The sequence below is a fragment of the Oncorhynchus nerka genome, linkage group LG12 (assembly GCF_034236695.1).
Source record: "Oncorhynchus nerka isolate Pitt River linkage group LG12, Oner_Uvic_2.0, whole genome shotgun sequence".
NCBI lineage: Eukaryota > Metazoa > Chordata > Actinopteri > Salmoniformes > Salmonidae > Oncorhynchus > Oncorhynchus nerka.
This window is the reverse complement of record NC_088407.1, coordinates 6096330-6121398: the sequence shown is the minus strand read 5'-3', so window position 1 is coordinate 6121398 and position 25069 is coordinate 6096330. Positions and strand designations below refer to the sequence as shown.

Below are 25069 nucleotides of genomic sequence, written 5' to 3'. Positions count from 1 at the left end.
CTGTTGGCTACTGTCTAAAACTGGAAGGGTTCAGCCTGTTGGCTACTGTCTAAACTGTAAGGGTTCAGCCTATTGGCTACTGTCTAAAACTGTAAGGGTTCAGCCTGTTGGCTACTGTCTAAAACTGTAAGGGTTCAGCCTATTGGCTACTGTCTAAAACTGTAAGGGTTCAGCCTGTTGGCTACTGTCTAAACTGTAAGGGTTCAGCCTATTGGCTACTGTCTAAAACTGTAAGGGTTCAGCCTGTTGGCTACTGTCTAAACTGTAAGGGTTCAGCCTGTTGGCTACTGTCTAAACTGTAAGGGTTCAGCCTGTTGGCTACTGTCTAAAACTGTAAGGTTTCAGCCTGTTGGCTACTGTCTAAAACTGTAAGGGTTCAGCCTATTGGCTACTGGGTTCAGCCTATTGGCTACTGTCTAAAACTGTAAGGGTTCAGCCTGTTGGCTACTGTCTAAAACTGTAAGGGTTCAGCCTGTTGGCTACTGTCTAAAACTGTAAGGGTTCAGCCTGTTGGCTACTGTCTAAAACTGTAAGGGTACACTACAGCCTGTTGGCTACTGTCTAAAACTGTAAGGGTACACTACAGCCTATTGGCTACTGTCTAAAACTGTAAGGGTTCAGCCTGTTGGCTACTGGGTTCAGCCTATTGGCTACTGTCTAAAACTGTAAGGGTTCAGCCTGTTGGCTACTGTCTAAAACTGTAAGGGTTCAGCCTGTTGGCTACTGTCTAAAACTGTAAGGGTTCAGCCTGTTGGCTACTGTCTAAAACTGTAAGGGTTCAGCCTGTTGGCTACTGTCTAAACTGCAAGGGTTCAGCCTGTTGGCTACTGTCTAAAACTGTAAGGGTTCAGCCTGTTGGCTACTGGGTTCAGCCTATTGGCTACTGTCTAAAACTGTAAGGGTTCAGCCTGTTGGCTACTGGGTTCAGCCTATTGGCTACTGTCTAAAACTGTAAGGGTTCAGCCTGTTGGCTACTGTCTAAAACTGTAAGGGTTCAGCCTGTTGGCTACTGTCTAAAACTGTAAGGGTTCAGCCTGTTGGCTACTGTCTAAAACTGTAAGGGTTCAGCCTGTTGGCTACTGTCTAAAACTGAGGGTACAGCCTCGGTGGAAACGTGCGCTCAGAAGTTGCACAGAATACTCACAACTTTCAAGTTTCCTCTCACTAAACCTGAAATTTGCTCAGTACCCCAAAAAACAATTAAAAGGAACATTGCCCCTGACCTCTAAATAACCTAATTTCAACTTCCGCTTCAATCGAAACATCTGCTCCCGTCCGCATCTGCGTTAAAAAATGTCCTTCGGATGCTGACATTTCAGAGTCCATGCTGACATTTCAGAGTCCATGCTGACATTTCAGAGTCCATGCTGACATTTCAGAGTCCATGCTGACATTTCAGAGTCCATGCTGACATTTCAGAGTCCATGCTGACATTTCAGAGTCCCATGCTGACATTTCAGAGTCCCATGCTGACATTTCAGAGTCCCATGCTGACATTTCAGAGTCCCATGCGGACAGAAGTGGAAGTTGGATATTGCAGCATTTCGTTGAGCGGACCAAGGGGACGGCAAGGAACGGGAAGGTGTACAATAGGCTTAACCCGTGACCCCTGACCTCTATGTGAACTTCTTAGTGAAGCGTAGTTTGAAGTACGCGATCGCCAGGAAGATTACGGTCATGATCGCCAGGGCAACGTGATTCTGCCACAGCCCCCACGTGGTGTAGTCGATCCCCTGGTTCTTCATAAAGTCTTCCCCCGTGCATCTGGACACAGGAGAGAAAAGGTTCCTACCTCAGAAACAAAACACCTCAATTATGGAGAATCTCACTGAGAGACAGATTTCCCTTGTAAAATAACTTTCCTGACATCAATGGAACATTTAAATAGGCATAGTGAGATATTATCACTTACGTCATACCAGGGGGCAAGGTGCTGTTGAGGGGAATGTCTCCACAGAACTGGAGACCTACAAACTCATTAATTTGGAGAGCTGTTAGTCCGTACCGAGGGATGCTGAGGTACTGGAACCAGGCTAGCCACTCAACAATACTGGGCAGGTTCACCAACAGGCCTGAGAAGATCTGATAGGGGAGGGGAGGGAAAGAGGATGGGAGGGAAAGAGGAGGAGAGGAGAGGAGGGGAGGGGAGGGGAGAGGAGAGGAGGGGAGTGAAAGAGGAGGGGAGGGGAGAGAAAGAGGAGGGGAGGGGAGAGAAGAGGAGGGGTGGGAGGAGAGGAGAGGAGAGGAGAGGAGAGGAGAGGAGGAGGAGGGGAGGGGAGTGGAGGGGAGAGGAGAGGAGAGGAGAGGAGAGGAGAGGAGAGGAGAGGAGAGGAGAGGAGAGGAGGAGGGGGAGAGAAGAGGAGGGGTGGGAGGAGAGGAGAGGAGGGGAGGGGAGGGGAGAGAAGAGGAGGGTGGGAGGAGAGGAGAGGATGGGAGGGGAGGGGAGGGGAGAGAAGAGGAGGGGTGGGAGGAGAGGAGAGGAGGGGAGGGGAGAGGCGGGGAGGGGAGGGGCGAGAAGAGGAGGGTGGGAGGAGAGGAGGGGAGTGGAGAGAAGTGGAGGGGAGGGGAGAGAAGAGGGAGGGGAGGGAGGGGAGAGAAGTGGGAAGAGGAGGGAGGAGAAGGGGAGAGAAGAGGAGGGGTGGGAGGAGAGGAGGGGAGAGAAGAGGAGGAAGGGAGGGAGTGGGAGGTGTGGGGAGAGGGGAGTGGGAGAGAAGAGGAGGGGAGAGAAGAGGAGGGAGAGAAGAGGAGGGAGAGGAGGGGAGAGAAGAGGAGGAAGGGGAGAGGTTAGGAAGGAAAGCGAGAGGAGGGGAGGGGAGTGGGGGCAGAAGAGGAGGGAGAGGAGGGGAGAGAAGAGGAGGAAGGGAGAGGTTAGGAAGGAAAGCGAGAGGAGGGGAGGGGAGGGGAGTGGGAGGTGTGGGGAGAGGGGAGTGGGAGAGAAGAGGAGGGGAGAGAAGAGGAGGGAGAGAAGAGGAGGGAGAGGAGGGGGAGAGAAGAGGAGGAAGGGAGAGGTTAGGAAGGAAAGCGAGAGGAGGGGAGGGGAGTGGGGGCAGAAGAGGAGGGAGAGGAGGGGAGAGAAGAGGAGGAAGGGGAGAGGTTAGGAAGGAAAGCGAGAGGAGGGGAGGGGAGTGGGGGGCAGAAGAGGAGGGAGAGGAGGGGAGAGAGAAGAGGAGGGAGAGAAGAGGAGGGAGAGGAGGGAGGGGAGAGAAGATGAGGAAGGGGAGAGGTTAGGAAGGAAAGCGAGAGGAGGGGAGGGGAGTGGGGGCAGAAGAGGAGGGAGAGAAGAGGAGGGGAGTGGGGGGCAGAAGAGGAGGGAGAGGAGGGGAGAGAAGAGGAGGAAGGGAGGGAGTGGGGGGCAGAAGAGGAGGGAGAGGAGGGGAGAGAAGATGAGGAAGGGGAGGGAGTGGGGGCAGAAGAGGAGGGAGAGGAGGGGAGAGAGAAGAGGAGGAAGGGGAGGGGAGTGGGGGGCAGAAGAGGAGGGAGAGGAGGGGAGAGAAGAGGAGGAAGGGAGGGGAGAGAAGAGGAGGAAGGGGAGGGGGTGGGGGCAGAAGAGGAGGGAGAGGAGGGGAGAGAAGAGGAGGGAGAGGAGGGGGAGAGAAGAGGAGGAAGGGGAGGGGAGTGGGGGCAGAAGAGGAGGGAGAGGAGGGGAGAGAAGAGGAGGAAGGGGAGGGGAGTGGGGGGCAGAAGAGGAGGGAGAGGAGGGGAGAGAAGAGGAGGAAGGGGAGGGGAGTGGGGGCAGAAGAGGAGGGAGAGGAGGGGAGAGAGAAGAGGAGGAAGGGGAGGGGAGTGGGGGCAGGAGAGGAGGGAGAGAAGAGGAGGAAGGGGAGGGGAGTGGGGGGCAGAAGAGGAGGAAGGGAGGGGAGAGAAAGAGGAGGAAGGGGAGGGGAGTGGGGGCAGAAGAGGAGGGAGAGGAGGGGAGAGAAGAGGAGGAAGGGGAGCGGAGTGGGGGCAGAAGAGGAGGGAGAGGAGGGGAGAGAAGAGGAGGAAGGGGAGGGAGTGGGGGCAGAAGAGGAGGGAGAGGAGGGGAGAGAGAAGAGGAGGAAGGGGAGGGGAGTGGGGGGCAGAAGAGGAGGAAGGGGAGGGGAGAGAAGAGGAGGAAGGGGAGGGGAGTGGGGGGCAGAAGAGGAGGGAGAGGAGGGGAAGAGAAGAGGAGGAAGGGGAGGGGAGTGGGGGGCAGAAGAGGAGGGAGAGGAGGGAGAGAGAGAGGAGGAAGGGGAGGGGAGTGGGGGGCAGAAGAGGAGGAAGGGGAGGGGAGAGAAGAGGAGGAAGGGGAGAGGAGGAAGAGGAGAGGGGGCAGAAGAGGAGGGAGAGAAGAGGAGGGAGAGGAGGGGAGAGAAGAGGAGGAGAGGAGAGAAGAGGAGGAAGAGGAAGAGGAGGGGAGAGAAGAGGAGGGGAGAGAAGAGGAAGAGGAGAGCAACATTATGTTTGATGTTCATAATAATCTCATATTAGTGTGTGTGTGTGTCTGTGTGTGTGTGTGTCTGTGTGTGTGTGTCTGTGTGTGTGTGTGTGTGTGTGTGTGTGTGTGTGTGTGTGTGTGTGTGTGTGTGTGTGTGTGTGTGTGTGTGTGTGTGTGTGTGTGTGTGTGTGTGTGTGTGTGTGTCTGTGTGTGTGTGTGTGTGTGTGTGTGTGTGTGTCTGTGTGTGTGTGTGTGTGTGTGTGTGTGTGTGTGTGTGTGTGTGTGTGTGTTGTGTGTGTGTGTGTGTGTGTGTGTGTGTGTGTGTGTGTGTGTGTGTGTGTGTGTGTGTGTGTGTGTGTGTGTTGTGTGTGTGTGTGTGTGTGTGTGTGTGTGTGTGTGTGTGTCTGTGTGTGTGTGTGTGTGTGTGTGTGTGTGTGTGTGTGTGTGTGTGTGTGTGTGTGTGTGTGTGTGTGTGTGTGTGTGTGTGTGTGTGTGTGTGTGTGTGTTGTGTGTTGTGTGTGTGTGTGTGTTGTGTGTGTGTGTGTGTGTGTGTGTGTGTGTGTGTGTGTTTGTGTGTGTGTCTGTGTGTGTGTGTGTGTGTGTGTGTGTGTGTGTGTGTGTGTGTGTGTGTGTGTGTGTGTATGTGTGTGTGTCTGTGTCTGTGTCTGTGTGTGTGTGTGTGTGTGTGTGTGTGTGTGTGTGTGTGTGTGTGTGTGTGTGTGTGTGTGTGTGTGTGTGTGTGTGTGTGTGTGTGTGTGTGTGTGTGTGTGTCTGTGTCTGTGTCTGTGTGTGTGTGTGTGTGTGTGTGTGTGTCTCAATTCAGTTCAAAGGGGCTTCATTGGCATGGGAAACACATGCAAACATTGCCAAAACTGTCTCTCTGTCTCTCTCACCATCATGAAGACGAAGGCTATGGTCATGAAGATGTTGGCGATCGCCACAACACTCTGGTCAGCTGATATAGCCATGGTCATGGCAGTAGCTGTATAGGCTACCAGAGCTACGGTCAACATGAACAGGAAGAAGGCCTCCACTGTAGCTTTAAACCCTGGAGAATATAGAAATGTCATACTAGATCAGAACAGAAATATACTAGATCAGACCATATTAATATTATACTAGATCAGAAATATACTAGATCAGAACAGAAATATACTAGATCAGAACATAGAAATATAACACTAGATGAGAACAGAAATATACTAGATCAGACCATATTAATATTACACTAGATCAGAACAGAAATATACTAGATCCGAACATAGAAATATAACACTAGATGAGAACAGGAATATACTAGATCATAACATATAAATATTATGCTAGATCAGAACAGAGTAATATAATACCAGATCAGAACAGAAATATACTAGATCAGACCAGAGTAATATAATACCAGATCAGAACAGAAATATACCATATCAGACCATATTAATATTACACTAGATCAGAACAGAAATATACTAGATCAGACCATATAAATATAATACTAGATCGGAACAGAGAAGTGTAATACTAGATTACAACATAGAAATATAAGACTAGAGCAGAACATAGAAATATAACACTAGATGAGAACTGAAAAATAACAGATAAATATAATAAATGATCAGAACAGAGAAACATAATACTAGATCGGAACAGAGAAGTGTAATACTAGATTACAACATAGAAATATAAGACTAGAGCAGAACATAGAAATATAACACTAGATGAGAACTGAAAAATAACAGATAAATATAATAAATGATCAGAACAGAGAAACATAATACTAGATCGGAACAGAGAAGTGTAATACTAGATTACAACATAGAAATACAAGACTAGAGCAGAACATAGAAATATAAGACTAGAGCAGAACACAGATAAATATAATAAATGATCAGAACAGAGAAACATAATACTAGACGAGAACTGAAATTTAACACGAGATTAGGACATAGAAATACAATGCTAGATCAGAACACAGAAATACAATGCTAGATCAGAACACAGAAATATAATAGTAAATCAGTACATAGAAATACCACACTAGAACACAACATAGAAATCTAATACTAGATCATGAACGGTTGTATCTTAAAACCTGACAAGACAGAGAACATAGAAATATTATACTAGAAAAGATGTGACATGACACTGACTAATGATGTGTGTGTGTGTGTGTGTGTTCGTTCATTGGTGTGTTTGTGTGTGTGAAGGGTCTACCCAGCGATCATGGGTTAGGGTTCACTGTGCCTACGTGGGTGTAGGGTTTACCCAGCAATCATGGGTTAGGGTTCACTGTGTCTACGTGGGTGTAGGGTCTACCCAGCAATCATGGGTTAGGGTTCACTGTGTCTACGTGGGTGTAGGGTCTACCCAGCAATCATGGGTTAGGGTTCACTGTGTCTACGTGGGTGTAGGGTCTACCCAGCAATCATGGGTTAGGGTTCACTGTGTCTACGTGGGTGTAGGGTCTACCCACCAATCATGAAGTAAGCCACACAGCTGAAGACGATGGCAGGAAGTGTCCTTAAGGTGATGATGTCACTGAGTAACTTACACAGGAAGTAGACTGATACTCTGTAGTAACCACTGATGTACTCATGACTAGGGAGAGAGAGAGAGAGATGGGAGAGATGGGAGAGAGAGAGAGAGAGAGAGAGAGAGAGAGAGAGACAGAGAGAGAGACAGAGGGAGACAGAGAGAGAGAGAGAGAGAGAGACAGAGAGAGAGACAGAGAGAGAGAGAGAGAGAGAGAGAGAGAGAGAGAGAGAGAGAGCAGAGAGAGAGAGAGAGAGAGGGAAGGAGAGATGGGAGAGAGAGACAGAGAGGGAAAGGGAGAGGGAGAGAGAGAGAGAGAGAGAGAGAGAGAGAGAGAGAGAGAAAGGGAGAGATGGGAGAGAGAGAGACAGAGAGGGAAAGGGAGAGATGAGAGAGAGAGAGAGAGAGAGAGACAAATAGATGATAAACTGATACTCTGTAGTAACCATTAATGTATTCATGACTGGAGATGCTTACATGGTGTGTGTGTGTGTGTGTGTGTGTGTGTGTGTGTGTGTGTGTGTGTATGTGTGTGTGTGTGTGTGTGTGTGTGTGTGTGTGTGTGTGTGTGTGTGTGTGTGTGTGTGTGTGTGTGTGTGTGTGTGTGTTACTCACATGAACAGTTTTCTCTCGGTGATGAAGAGTTCAGCAGAAGACACGGAACTGAAACACTGATTGGTGGTGATGAAGAATAGAGCACCCATCCTGGTAGAGACAACAACACACACACACACACACACACACATACACACACACACACATACACACACACACACACACGTTCAACACACACACACACACACATGGATCACATACACGTAAATTAGATTCTTCTCAGGACCACCCATATGATTCCTCTCAGGACCACCCATATGATTCCTCTCAGGACCACCCATATGATTCCTCTCAGGACCACCCATATGATTCCTCTCAGGACCACCCATATGATTCCTCTCAGGACCACTCAAATGATTCCTCTCAGGACCACCCATATGATTCCTGTTAGGACCACCCATATGATTCCTCTCAGGACCACCCATATGATTCCTCTCAGGACCACCCATATGATTCCTCTCAGGACCACCCATATGATTCCTGTTAGGATGGCAGGTAGCCTAGTGGTTAGAGCGTTGTATAGTATAGTGTGTAGTATATAACATATAGTATAGTATAATCACTCATACTGTACAGTAATGTGAGGGTTCTAGTTCTCATCAACATGTATAGTATAATCACTCATACTGTACAGTACTGTGAGGGTTCTAGTTCTCATCAACATGTATAATCACTCATACTGTACAGTACTGTGAGGGTTCTAGTTCTCATCAACATGTATAATCACTCATACTGTACAGTACTGTGAGGGTTCTAGTTCTCATCAACATGTATAATATAACACTCAGACTGTACAGTACTGTGAGGGTTCTAGTTCTCTCTCTCTCCTGCATTTGGCCACAAGTCCTCCTCAACATCTCGTCTTCTCTGGCGATGCATCTTGGGAAGTATCTCCTGGAATGTCTAATCCAACCCTGCCACTCTTCTTTCCCCAACAACCTGTTTTCCTTGATCCACGTTTCCAAAACGAAATCATTTCGAAGCCGACGTCTTCTGTCTGTTTGGTAACGAGACTAAAAACAGGACACTTCGCTACTATGGCCTATTTATTGCCTTTCCTCCCTAATCTCATTTGCACACTGTATACAGATTTTTCTATTGTCTTATTGACTGTTGTTTTATTCCATGTGTAACTCTGTGTTGTTGTATGTGTCAAACTGCTTTGCTTTATCTTGACCAGGTCGCAGTTGTAAATGAGAACTTGTTCTCAACTGGCCTACCTGGTTAAATAAAGGTGTTCTCAACTGGCCTACCTGGTTAAATAAAGGTGTTCTCAACTGGCCTACCTGGTTAAATAAAGGTGTTCTCAACTGGCCTACCTGGTTAAATAAAGGTGTTCTCAACTAGCCTACCTGGTTAAATAAAGGTGTTCTCAACTGGCCTACCTGGTTAAATAAAGGTGTTCTCAACTAGCCTACCTGGTTAAATAAAGGTGTTCTCAACTGGCCTACCTGGTTAAATAAAGGTGTTCTCAACTGGCCTACCTGGTTAAATAAAGGTGTTCTCAACTAGCCTACCTGGTTAAATAAAGGTGTTCTCAACTGGCCTACCTGGTTAAATAAAGGTGTTCTCAACTGGCCTACCTGGTTAAATAAAGGTGTTCTCAACTGGCCTACCTGGTTAAATAAAGGTGTTCTCAACTGGCCTACCTGGTTAAATAAAGGTGTTCTCAACTAGCCTACCTGGTTAAATAAAGGTGTTCTCAACTGGCCTACCTGGTTAAATAAAGGTGTTCTCAACTGGCCTACCTGGTTAAATAAAGGTTAGATAAATGTATAAATAAATACATAAAAACTTGGGTAGGCTTTCAGCTGAAATGGCTTGTTTGAAATGATTAAATATTCTGCTGAGATGTTCTATATGTTTCTATCTGGTTACTGTAGAAATGATTTTCTATATGTTTATATGTTATATGTTATATGTTTATATGTTATATGTTTATATGTTATATGTTTATATGTTATATGTTATATGTTATATGTTATATGTTATATGTATATGTTATATGTTATATGTATATGTTTATATGTTATATGTTTATATGTTATATGTTATATGTATATGTTTATATGTTATATGTTTATATGTTATATGTTATATGTTTATATGTTATATGTTTATATGTTATATGTTTATATGTTATATGTTTATATGTTATATGTTATATGTTATATGTTATATGTATATGTTATATGTATATGTTATATGTTATATGTTATATGTATATGTTTATATGTTATATGTATATGTTTATATGTTATATGTTATATGTATATGTTTATATGTTATATGTTATATGTTTATATGTTATATGTTATATGTATATGTGTATATGTTATATGTTATATGTATATGTGTATATGTTATATGTTTATATGTTATATGTTATATGTTATATGTTTATATGTTATATGTTATATGTTATATGTTATATGTTTATATGTTATATGTTATATGTATATGTTATATGTATATGTTATATGTTATATGTATATGTTATATGTTATATGTATATGTTTATATGTATATGTTATATGTTATATGTATATGTTTATATGTTATATGTTTATATGTTATATGTTATATGTATATGTTTATATGTTATATGTATATGTTTATATGTTATATGTTATATGTTATATGTTTATATGTTATATGTTATATGTTATATGTTATATGTATATGTTTATATGTTATATGTATATGTTTATATGTTATATGTTATATGTTATATGTTATATGTTATATGTTATATGTTTATATGTTATATGTTATATGTATATGTTTATATGTTATATGTTATATGTATATGTTATATGTTATATGTTATATGTTATATGTTATATGTTATATGTATATGTATATGTTTATATGTTTATATGTTTATATGTTATATGTTATATGTATATGTATATGTTATATGTATATGTTATATGTTATATGTATATGTTTATATGTTATATGTTATATGTATATGTTATATGTTATATGTATATGTTTATATGTTTATATGTTTATATGTTATATGTTATATGTTATATGTATATGTTATATGTATATGTTTATATGTTTATATGTTTATATGTTATATGTTATATGTATATGTTTATATGTTTATATGTTTATATGTTATATGTTATATGTATATGTTATATGTATATGTTATATGTATATGTTATATGTTATATGTATATGTTTATATGTTATATGTTATATGTATATGTTATATGTTATATGTATATGTTTATATGTTATATGTTATATGTTATATGTTATATGTATATGTTTATATGTGTATATGTTATATGTATATGTTATATGTTATATGTATATGTTTATATGTTATATGTATATGTTTATATGTGTATATGTTATATGTATATGTTATATGTTATATGTTATATGTATATGTTATATGTATATGTTTATATGTTATATGTTTATATGTTTATATGTTATATGTTATATGTTATATGTTATATGTTATATGTATATGTTTATATGTTATATGTTTATATGTTTATATGTTTATATGTTATATGTTATATGTTATATGTTATATGTATATGTTTATATGTTTATATGTTATATGTTATATGTTATATGTTATATGTTTATATGTTTATATGTTTATATGTTATATGTTATATGTTATATGTTATATGTATATGTTTATATGTTATATGTTTATATGTTTATATGTTTATATGTTATATGTTATATGTTATATGTTATATGTTATATGTATATGTTTATATGTTATATGTTATATGTTATATGTATATGTTTATATGTTATATGTTATATGTTATATGTTATATGTATATGTTTATATGTTATATGTTATATGTTATATGTTATATGTATATGTTTATATGTTATATGTTTATATGTTTATATGTTTATATGTTATATGTTATATGTTATATGTTATATGTATATGTTTATATGTTTATATGTTATATGTTATATGTTATATGTTTATATGTTTATATGTTTATATGTTATATGTTATATGTTATATGTTATATGTATATGTTTATATGTTATATGTTTATATGTTTATATGTTTATATGTTATATGTTATATGTTATATGTTATATGTTTATATGTTTATATGTTTATATGTTATATGTTATATGTTATATGTTATATGTATATGTTTATATGTTATATGTTTATATGTTATATGTTATATGTTATATGTTATATGTATATGTTATATGTTATATGTTTATATGTTATATGTTTATATGTTATATGTTATATGTTTATATGTTATATGTTATATGTTTATATGTTATATGTTATATGTTATATGTATATGTTATATGTTATATGTTTATGTTTATATGTTATATGTTATATGTTATATGTATATGTTTATATGTTATATGTTTATATGTTATATGTTTATATGTTATATGTTATATGTTATATGTATATGTTTATATGTTTATATGTTATATGTTATATGTTATATGTATATATTTATATGTTATATGTTATATGTATATGTTTATATGTTATATGTTTATATGTTTATATGTTTATATGTTATATGTTATATGTTTATATATGTTTATATGTTATATTATATGTTATATGTATATGTTATATGTTATATGTATATGTTATATGTTATATGTTATATGTTATATGTTTATATGTTTATATGTTATATGTTATATGTTATATGTTTATATGTTTATATGTTATATGTTATATGTTATATGTTTATATGTTATATATTTATATGTTATATGTATATGTTTATATGTTTATATGTTTATATGTTATATGTTATATGTATTGTTTATATGTTATATGTATATGTTTATATGTTATATGTATATGTTTATATGTTATATGTATATGTTTATATGTTATATGTATATGTTTATATGTTATATGTATATGTTTATATGTTATATGTATATGTTTATATGTTATATGTTATATGTTATATGTTATATGTTTATATGTTTATATGTTATATGTATATGTTTATATGTTATATGTATATGTTTATATGTTATATGTATATGTTTATATATGTTATATGTATATGTTTATATGTTTATATGTTATATGTTTATATGTTATATGTTATATGTTTATATGTTTATATGTTATATGTTATATGTATATGTTATATGTTATATGTATATGTTTATATGTTTATATGTTATATGTTATATGTATATTTATATATGTTATATGTTATATGTATATGTTTATATGTTATATGTTATATGTTATATGTATATGTTTATATGTTTATATGTTATATGTTATATGTTATATGTATATGTTATATGTTATATGTATATGTTTATATGTTATATGTTTATATGTTATATGTTTATATGTTATATGTTATATGTTTATATGTTATATGTTATATGTTATATGTATATTTATATGTTTATATGTATATGTTTATATGTTATATGTTATATGTTTATATGTTATATGTTATATGTTATATGTATATGTTATATGTTATATGTATATGTTTATATGTTATATGTTATATGTATATGTTATATGTTTATATGTTATATGTTATATGTATATGTTATATGTTTATATGTTATATGTTTATATGTTATATGTATATGTTTATATGTTATATGTTATATGTTATATGTTATATGTTATATGTTTATATGTTATATGTTATATGTTATATGTTATATGTATATGTTATATGTTATATGTTATATGTATATGTTATATGTTATATGTTATATGTTATATGTTATATGTTTATATGTTATATGTTATATGTTATATGTTATATGTTATATGTATATGTTTATATGTTTATATGTTATATGTTATATGTTATATATTTATATGTTTATATGTTATATGTATATGTTTATATGTTATATGTATATGTTTATATGTTATATGTATATGTTTATATGTTATATGTATATGTTTATATGTTATATGTATATGTTTATATGTTATATGTTATATGTTATATGTTATATGTATATGTTTATATGTTATATGTATATGTTTATATGTTATATGTATATGTTTATATGTTATATGTATATGTTTATATGTTATATGTATATGTTTATATGTTATATGTTATATATGTTATATGTTATATGTATATGTTTATATGTTATATGTTTATATGTTATATGTTATATGTTATATGTTATATTATATGTTATATGTTATATGTATATGTTTATATGTTATATGTTTATATGTTATATGTTTATATGTTATATGTTATATGTTTATATGTTATATGTTATATGTTATATGTATATGTTATATGTTATATGTATATGTTTATATGTTATATGTTATATGTTATATGTATATGTTTATATGTTATATGTTATATGTATATGTTTATATGTTATATGTTATATGTTATATGTATATGTTTATATGTTTATATGTTATATGTTATATGTTATATGTATATGTTATATGTTATATGTATATGTTTATATGTTATATGTTTTATATGTTATATGTTTATATGTTATATGTTATATGTTTTATATGTTATATGTTATATGTTATATGTATATGTTATATGTTATATGTATATGTTTATATGTTATATGTTATATGTTTATATATTTATATGTTATATGTTATATGTATATGTTATATGTTATATGTATATGTTTATATGTTTATATGTTATATGTATATGTTATATGTTTATATGTTATATGTTATATGTATATGTTATATGTTTATATGTTATATGTTTATATGTTATATGTATATGTTTATATGTTATATGTTATATGTTATATGTTATATGTTATATGTTTATATGTTATATGTTATATGTTATATGTTATATGTTATATGTATATGTTATATGTTATATGTTATATGTATATGTTATATGTTATATGTTATATGTTATATGTTATATGTTTATATGTTATATGTTATATGTTATATGTTATATGTTATATGTATATGTTATATGTTATATGTTATATGTTATATGTTTATATGTTATATGTTTATATGTTATATGTATATGTTATATGTTATATGTTATATGTTATATGTTTATATGTTATATGTATATGTTTATATGTTTATGTATATGTTATATGTTATATGTTATATGTTATATGTATATGTTATATGTTATATGTTTATATGTTATATGTTTATATGTTATATGTATATGTTTATATGTATATGTTATATGTTATATGTTATATGTTTATATGTTATATGTTATATGTTATATGTTATATGTTATATGTTATATGTATATGTTATATGTTATATGTTATATGTTATATGTTATATGTTTATATGTTATATGTTTATATGTTATATGTATATGTTATATGTTATATGTATATGTTTATATGTTATATGTTATATGTTATATGTATATGTTATATGTTATATGTTATATGTTATATGTTATATGTTTATATGTTATATGTTATATGTTATATGTTATATGTTATATGTTTATATGTTATATGTTTATATGTTTATGTATATGTTTATATGTTATATGTATATGTTATATGTTATATGTATATGTTTATATGTTATATGTTATATGTTTATATGTTATATGTTATATGTTATATGTTTATATGTTATATGTTATATGTTATATGTTATATGTTATATGTATATGTTATATGTTATATGTTATATGTTATATGTTATATGTTTATATGTTATATGTTTATATGTTATATGTATATGTTATATGTTATATGTTATATGTTATATGTTTATATGTTATATGTATATGTTTATATGTTTATGTATATGTTTATATGTTATATGTATATGTTATATGTTATATGTTTATATGTTATATGTTATATGTATATGTTTATATGTTATATGTATATGTTTATATGTTATATGTTATATGTTTATATGTTTATATGTTATATGTATATGTTATATGTTTATATGTTATATGTATATGTTTATATGTTTATATGTTTATATGTTATATGTTATATGTTATATGTATATGTTTATATGTTTATATGTTTATATGTTATATGTTATATGTTATATGTATATGTTTATATGTTATATGTTATATGTTTATATGTTTATATGTTATATGTTATATGTTTATATGTTATATGTATATGTTTATATGTTATATGTATATGTTTATATGTTATATGTATATGTTTATATGTTATATGTATATGTTTATATGTTATATGTTATATGTATATGTTTATATGTTATATGTTATATGTATATGTTTATATGTATATGTTATATGTTTATATGTTTATATGTTATATGTTATATGTTTATATGTTATATGTATATGTTATATGTTATATGTTATATGTTTATATGTTATATGTATATGTTTATATGTTATATGTTATATGTATATGTTTATATGTTATATGTTATATGTTATATGTATATGTTTATATGTTATATGTTATATGTATATGTTTATATGTATATGTTATATGTTTATATGTTTATATGTTATATGTTATATGTTTATATGTTATATGTATATGTTATATGTTATATGTTATATGTTTATATGTTATATGTATATGTTTATATGTTATATGTTATATGTATATGTTTATATGTTATATGTATATGTTTATATGTTATATGTATATGTTTATATGTTATATGTATATGTTTATATGTTATATGTTATATGTTTATATGTTATATGTTATATGTTTATATGTTATATGTTATATGTTATATGTATATGTTATATGTTATATGTATATGTTTATATGTTATATGTTATATGTTATATGTATATGTTTATATGTTATATGTTATATGTATATGTTTATATGTTATATGTTATATGTTATATGTATATGTTTATATGTTTATATGTTATATGTTATATGTTATATGTATATGTTATATGTTATATGTATATGTTTATATGTTATATGTTTATATGTTATATGTTTATATGTTATATGTTATATGTTTATATGTTATATGTTATATGTTATATGTATATGTTATATGTTATATGTATATGTTTATATGTTATATGTTATATGTTTATATGTTATATGTTATATGTTATATGTATATGTTATATGTTATATGTATATGTTTATATGTTATATGTTATATGTATATGTTATATGTTTATATGTTATATGTTATATGTATATGTTATATGTTTATATGTTATATGTTTATATGTTATATGTATATGTTTATATGTTATATGTTATATGTTATATGTTATATGTTATATGTTTATATGTTATATGTTATATGTTATATGTTATATGTATATGTTATATGTTATATGTTATATGTATATGTTATATGTTATATGTTATATGTTATATGTTATATGTTTATATGTTATATGTTATATGTTATATGTTATATGTTATATGTTATATGTTATATGTATATGTTTATATGTTTATATGTTATATGTTATATGTTATATGTATATGTTTATATGTTATATGTATATGTTTATATGTTATATGTATATGTTTATATGTTATATGTATATGTTTATATGTTATATGTATATGTTTATATGTTATATGTATATGTTTATATGTTATATGTTATATGTTATATGTTATATGTATATGTTTATATGTTATATGTATATGTTTATATGTTATATGTATATGTTTATATGTTATATGTATATGTTTATATGTTATATGTATATGTTTATATGTTATATGTTATATGTTATATGTTATATGTATATGTTTATATGTTATATGTTTATATGTTATATGTTATATGTTATATGTTATATGTATATGTTATATGTTATATGTATATGTTTATATGTTATATGTTTATATGTTATATGTTTATATGTTATATGTTATATGTTTATATGTTATATGTTATATGTTATATGTATATGTTATATGTTATATGTATATGTTTATATGTTATATGTTATATGTTATATGTATATGTTTATATGTTATATGTTATATGTATATGTTTATATGTTATATGTTATATGTTATATGTATATGTTTATATGTTTATATGTTATATGTTATATGTTATATGTTATATGTTATATGTATATGTTTATATGTTATATGTTTATATGTTATGTTTATATGTTTTATATATGTTTATATGTTATATGTTTATATGTTATATGTTATATATTATATGTTTATATGTTATATGTTATATATGTTATATGTTTATATGTTATATGTTATATGTTTATATGTTATATGTTATATGTTATATGTATATGTTATATGTTATATGTATATGTTTATATGTTATATGTTATATGTATATGTTATATGTTTATATGTTATATGTTATATGTATATGTTATATGTTTATATGTTATATGTTTATATGTTATATGTATATGTTTATATGTTATATGTTATATGTTATATGTTATATTATATGTTATATGTTTATATGTTTATTTATATGTTATATGTTATATGTTATATGTTATATGTTATATGTTTATATGTTATATGTTATATGTTATATGTATATGTTATATGTTATATATATGTTATATGTTATATGTTATATGTTTATATGTTATATGTTATATGTTATATGTTATATGTATATGTTATATGTTATATGTTATATGTTATATGTTTATATGTTATATGTTTATATGTATATGTTATATGTTATATGTTATATGTTATATGTTATATGTTTATATGTTATATGTATATGTTTATATGTTATATGTATATGTTATATGTTATATGTTATATGTTTTATATGTATATGTTATATGTTATATGTTATATATTTATATGTTTATATGTTATATGTTTATATGTTATATGTTATATGTTTATATGTATATGTTTATATGTTTATATGTTATATGTTTATATGTGTTATATGTTATATGTTTATATGTTATATGTTATATGTTATATGTTATATGTTATATGTTATATGTTATATGTTATATGTTATATGTTTATATGTTATATGTTTATATGTTATATGTTATATGTTATATGTTTATATGTTATATGTTTATATGTTATATTATATGTTTTATATGTTATATGTATATGTTATATGTTTATATTATATGTTTATATGTTATATGTTATATGTTTATATGTTATATGTTATATGTTATATGTTTATATGTTTATATGTTATATGTTTATATGTTTATGTATATGTTTATATGTTATATGTTATATGTTTATATGTTATATGTATATGTTTATATGTTATATGTTATATGTTTATATGTTATATGTTTATATGTTATATGTTTATATGTTTATATGTTATATGTTATATGTTTATATGTTATATGTTTATGTTTATATTATATGTTTATATGTTATATGTTTATATGTTATATGTTATATGTTATATGTTATATGTTTATATGTTATATATGTTTATATGTTATATGTTTATATGTTATATGTTTATATGTTATATGTTATATGTTATATGTTATATGTTTATATGTTATATGTTATATGTTTATATGTTATATGTATATGTTTATATGTTTATATGTTTATATGTTATATTTATATGTTTATATATATGTTATATGTATATGTTTATATGTTATATGTTATATGTTTATATGTTATATGTTATATGTTTATATGTTTATATGTTATATGTATATGTTATATGTTTATATGTTATATGTATATGTTTATATGTTTATATGTTTATATGTTATATGTTATATGTTATATTATATGTTTATATGTTATATGTTATATGTTTATATGTTTATGTTGTTTATATGTTTATATGTTATATGTTATATGTTATATGTTTATATGTTATATGTTATATGTTTATATGTTTATATGTTATATGTTATATGTTTATATGTTATATGTATATGTTTATATGTTATATGTATATGTTTATATGTTATATGTATATGTTTATATGTTATTATATATTATATGTTTATATATGTTATATGTTATATGTATATGTTTATATGTTATATGTTATATGTTTATATGTTTATATGTATATGTTATATATTTATATGTTTATATGTTATATGTTATATGTTTATATGTTATATGTTATATGTTATATGTTATATGTTATATGTTTATATATGTTATATGTTATATGTTATATGTTATATGTTATATGTTATATGTTTATATGTTATATGTTATATGTTTATATTATATGTTTATATGTTTATATGTTTATATATGTTATATGTTTATATGTTTATATGTTATATGTTATATGTTTATATGTTATATGTTATATGTTTATATGTTATATGTTTATATGTTTATATGTTATATGTTTATATGTTATATGTTTATATATTTATATGTTATATGTTTATATGTTTATATGTTTATATGTTATATGTTATATGTTATATGTTTATATGTTTATATGTTATATATTATATTATATGTTTATATGTTATATGTTATATGTTTATATGTTATATGTATTATATGTTTATATGTTTATATTTATATGTTATTATATATATGTTTATATGTTATATGTATATGTTTATATGTTATATGTTATATGTTTATATGTTTATATGTTTATATGTTATATGTTTATATGTTTATATGTTATATTATATGTATATATTTATATGTTTATATGTTATATGTATATGTTTATATGTTTATATGTTTATATGTTATATGTTATATGTTTATATATTTATATGTTTATATGTTATTATATGTTTATATGTTTATATATTTATATGTTATATTTTATATATGTTTATATGTATATGTTTATATGTTTATATGTTTATATGTTTATATATTATATGTTTATATGTTATATGTTATATGTTATATGTGTTATATGTTTATATGTTATATGTTTATATGTTTATATGTTTATATGTTATATGTTTATATTATATGTTTATATGTTATATGTATATGTTTATATGTTATATGTTATATGTATATGTTTATATGTTTATATGTTATATGTATATGTTTATATGTTATATGTATATGTTTATATGTTATATGTTATATGTATATGTTTATATGTTATATGTTATATGTTATATGTTTATATGTTATATGTATATGTTTATATGTTATATGTATATGTTATATGTTATATGTTATATGTTATATGTTATATGTTTATATGTTATATGTTTATATGTTATATGTTTATATGTTATATGTATATGTTATATGTTATATGTTATATGTTATATGTTTATATGTTATATGTATATGTTTATATGTTTATGTATATGTTTATATGTTATATGTATATGTTATATGTTATATGTTTATATGTTATATGTTATATGTATATGTTTATATGTTATATGTATATGTTATATGTTATATGTTATATGTTTATATGTTATATGTTATATGTATATGTTTATATGTTATATGTTATATGTTTATATGTTATATGTTTAATGTTATATGTTATATGTTTATATGTTATATGTTATATGTATATGTTTATATGTTATATGTTATATGTTTATATGTTTATATGTTATATGTTTATATGTTATATGTTTATATGTTATATGTTATATGTTATATGTTATATGTTTATATGTTATATGTTTATATGTTTATATGTTATATGTTATATGTTATATGTATATGTTTATATGTTATATGTTATATGTTATATGTTATATGTTTATATGTTATATGTTTAATGTTATATGTTATATGTTTATATGTTATATGTTATATGTATATGTTTATATGTTATATGTTATATGTTATATGTATATGTTTATATGTTATATGTTATATGTTTATATGTTATATGTTTATATGTTATATGTTATATGTTATATGTATATGTTTATATGTTATATGTTATATGTTATATGTTATATGTTATATGTATATGTTTATATGTTATATGTTATATGTTTATATGTTATATGTTTATATGTTATATGTATATGTTTATATGTTATATGTTATATGTTATATGTTATATGTTATATGTATATGTTTATATGTTATATGTTTATGTTTATATGTTATATGTTATATGTATATGTTTATATGTTATATGTTATATGTTATATGTATATGTTTATATGTTATATGTTATATGTTATATGTATATGTTTATATGTTATATGTTTATATGTTATATGTTATATGTTATATGTTATATGTTATATGTATATGTTTATATGTTATATGTTATATGTTATATGTATATGTTTATATGTTATATGTTTATATGTTATATGTTTATATGTTATATGTTTATATGTTATATGTATATGTTTATATGTTATATGTTATATGTTATATGTTATATGTTATATGTTATATGTATATGTTTATATGATTTTACCATCATTCTGTTTTGAATGTGTCTATATGTTTCTATGGTTACTGTAGAAATGCACGACATTTACCATCGTTCTGTTATGAATGTGTTTTTAACAGTTTTGGAAACAGGGTTGTTAGCATTTGAAAATGTGCTGCAAATATATAGTGGAGTATGAACGAGAAAAGAGTTCATGGATTTTGAGAAGTATGTGGTCATTGAATGCATTTTTTTGTGAAAGCAATGAAAAACGATACAAAGTTTGGTCCACATACACTTCTGTTTCACTGACTGTGTGAAGAGTTTCTCCGATGTGACTTCAGTTTTGACCAATGCAATTAGCATTGTTAGTTAGCATTGTTAGTTAGCATTGTTAGTTAGCATTGTTAGTTAGCGATTGAAAAAAACTTGTAATACATTATATTAAACACACACACACACACACACACACATTAAATGCATACGAACACACAGACCTGTTCTGTAAGCCACTCTGGTCATTCTTCACTCCGAAGAATATGGCCCCAACGATGAGGGCCAGGAACACAGTCACCCCAATCTGGATGAGAGAGATTAGATAGTTAGGTAGTTAGGTAGGTAGGTGGGTGGGTAGGTAGGTAAGTGGGTAGATAGGTAGGTAGGTAGGTGGGTGGGTAGGTAGGTAAGTGGGTAGGTAGGTAGGTAGGTAGGTAAGTGGGTAGGTGGGTATATGGTGGGTATGGCAGGTGGGTGTTATATGTATATGTTTATATGGTAGGTGGGTGGGTGGGTAGGTGGGTGGGTAGGTAGGCAGGTGGGCAGGTAGGTGGGTAGGTAGGTGGGTGGGTAGGTGGGTAGGTAGATGGGCAGGTGGGTGGGTAGGTAGGTGGGTGGTAGGTGGGTAGGTGGGTAGGTAGGTAGGTGGGTGGGTAGGTGGGTGGCAGGTGGGTGGGTGCTATAGGTAGGTTAGGTAGGCAGGCAGTGGGTGGGTGGGCGGGGTGGGTGGGCAGGTGGGCAGGTAGGTGGGCAGGTGAGGCAGGTGGGTGGGTGGGTAGGTGGGGCAGGGTGGGTGGGTGGGCAGGTGTTATATGTTATAGGTGGGCAGGCAGGTGGGCAGGTGGGTGGGTGGATGGGTGGGTGGGTGGGTGGGTGGGTGGTTTATATGGTGGGTGGGTGGGTGGGTGGGTAGGTAGGTGGGTGGGTGGGTATGGTGGGTGCAGGTGGGTAATGTGGCAGGCAGGTAGGTTAGTGGGCAGGTGGGTAAGTGGGTAGGTGGGTGGGTGGGCAGGCAGTGGGTGGGTGGGTGGGTCAGGCAGGTGGTTATAGGCAGGTGGGCAGTTATAGGTGGGTGGTTAGGCAGGCAGGTGGGTAGAAAGGTGGGTAAGTGGGTGGGTGGAGGCAAATATATAGTGGGTGGGTGGGTGGGTGGGTGGGTACAAAGCAGGTGGGTAGGTGGGTGGGTGGGTGGGTGGGTAGCAGGTGGGTGGGTGGGTGGGTAGGTGGGTGTGGGTGGGTGGGTGGGCAGGCAGGTGGGTGGGTGGGTGGGTAGGTGGTGGGTGGGTGGGTGGGTGGGTGGGTGGGTGGGCAGGTGGGTGGGTGGGTGGGTGGGTGGGTGGGTAGATGGGCAGGTGGGTGGGTGGGTGGGTGGGTAGGTAGGTGGGTGGGTGGGTGGGGCAGGCAGGTGGGTGGGTGGGTGGGGCAGGAGGGTGGGTGGGTGGGGTGGGTGGGTAGGTGGGTGGGTGGGTGGGTGGGCAGGTGGGTGGGTGGGCAGGGTGGGTGGGTGGGCAGGGTGGGTGGGTGCAGGTGGGTGGGTGGGTGGGTGGGTGGCAGGTGGGTGGGTGGATGGGTGGGTGGGTGAGGTGGGTGGGTGGGTGGCAGGCAGGGGTGGCAGGGTGGGTAGGTAGGCAGGCAGTGGGCAGGTGGGTGGGTGGGCAGGCAGTGGGTGGGTGCAGGTGCAGGTGGGTGTGCAGGTGGGCAGGTGGATGGGTGGGCAGGCAGGTGGGCAGGCAGGTGGGTGGGTAGGTGGGCAGGTAGGGGTGGGCAGGTGGGTGGGTAGGTGGGTGATATGTATGTGGGTAGGTGGGTAAGTAGGTGGGTAGGTAGGTAAGTGGGTGGGTAGGTAAGTGGGTAGGTAGGTGGGTGGGTAAGTAGGTGGGTAGGTAGGTAAGTGGGTGGGTAGTTGGGTAGGTGGGTGGGTGGGTAGGCAGGTGGGTAAGGTGGGTGGGCAGGCAGGTGGGTAGTGGGGTGGGGGTAGGTAGGTGGGCAGGGTGGGCAGGTGGGTAGGTAGGTAGGTGGGTAGGTAGGTGGGTGGGCAGGTAGGTAGGTGGGTGGGTGGGCAGGCAGGTGGGTGGGTATGAGGTGGGTGGGTGGGTAAGGTGGGCAGGGGTGGGTAAGGGTGGGTGGGTGGGTGGGTAAGTAGAGGTGGGTAGGTAGGTAAGTGGGTAGGTGGGTAGGTAAGTAAGTGGGTAGGTAGGTAGGGTGGTGGTTAGGTAGGTAAGTGGGTAGGTAGGTAAGTGGGTAGGTAGGTAAGTGGGTAGGTGGGTAGGTAAGTGGGTAGGTAGGTAGGTAAGTGGGTTGGTGAGTGGGTAGGTAGGTAAGTAAGTAAGCAGTAAGAATACAGTCACTCCAATCTGGAATAGATAGAGAGAGAGATAGATCAAATCATGAGAAAACAAAAATATAATTATTTCCAATATGTCAAGTAATTAACAAAAAACAGAGCAAACTAGAATGCTATTTGGCCCTAAACAGAGAGTACACAGCGGCAGAATACCTGACCACTGTGACTGACCAAAACTTAAGGAAATCTTTGACTATGTACAGACTCAGTGAGCATAGCCTTGCTATTGAGAAAGGCCGCCGGATGCAGACATGGCTCTCAAGAGAAGACAGGCTATGTGCACACTGCCCACAAAATGAGGTGGAAACTGAGCTGCACTTCCTAACCTCCTGTCCAATATATGACCATATTAGAGACACATATTCCCTCAGATTATACAGACACACAAAACATTAGAAAACAAACCCATTTTGGATAAACTCTCATATCTACTGGGTGAAATTCCACAGTGTGCCATCACAGCAGCAAGATGTGTGACCTGTTGCCACAAGAAAAGGGCAACCAGTGAAGAACAAACACCATTGTAAATACAACCAATATTTATGCTTATTTTCCCTTGTGTACCCTTTGTACATTGTTGCAACAA

General features: G+C 31.8%; 1 protein-coding gene across 1 annotated transcript in view; it reads right to left on the bottom strand.

Annotated features, from left to right (window-relative positions):
• Nucleotides 1-25069, bottom strand: part of LOC115128019 (broad substrate specificity ATP-binding cassette transporter ABCG2-like) — a 69706-nt gene that overhangs the window by 2065 nt on the left and 42572 nt on the right. The window contains exons 11-16 of the mRNA XM_065025182.1: nucleotides 22361-22443; nucleotides 7538-7627; nucleotides 6864-6988; nucleotides 5290-5444; nucleotides 1913-2082; nucleotides 1-1764 (exon numbers count right to left, since the gene is read on the bottom strand). The exon at nucleotides 1-1764 is cut by the window's left edge and continues 2065 nt beyond it. Of these exons, the coding sequence (XP_064881254.1) occupies nucleotides 1617-1764; nucleotides 1913-2082; nucleotides 5290-5444; nucleotides 6864-6988; nucleotides 7538-7627; nucleotides 22361-22443 (771 nt within the window). The 3' untranslated portion in view covers nucleotides 1-1616. The remainder of the gene's footprint in view (nucleotides 1765-1912; nucleotides 2083-5289; nucleotides 5445-6863; nucleotides 6989-7537; nucleotides 7628-22360; nucleotides 22444-25069) is intronic.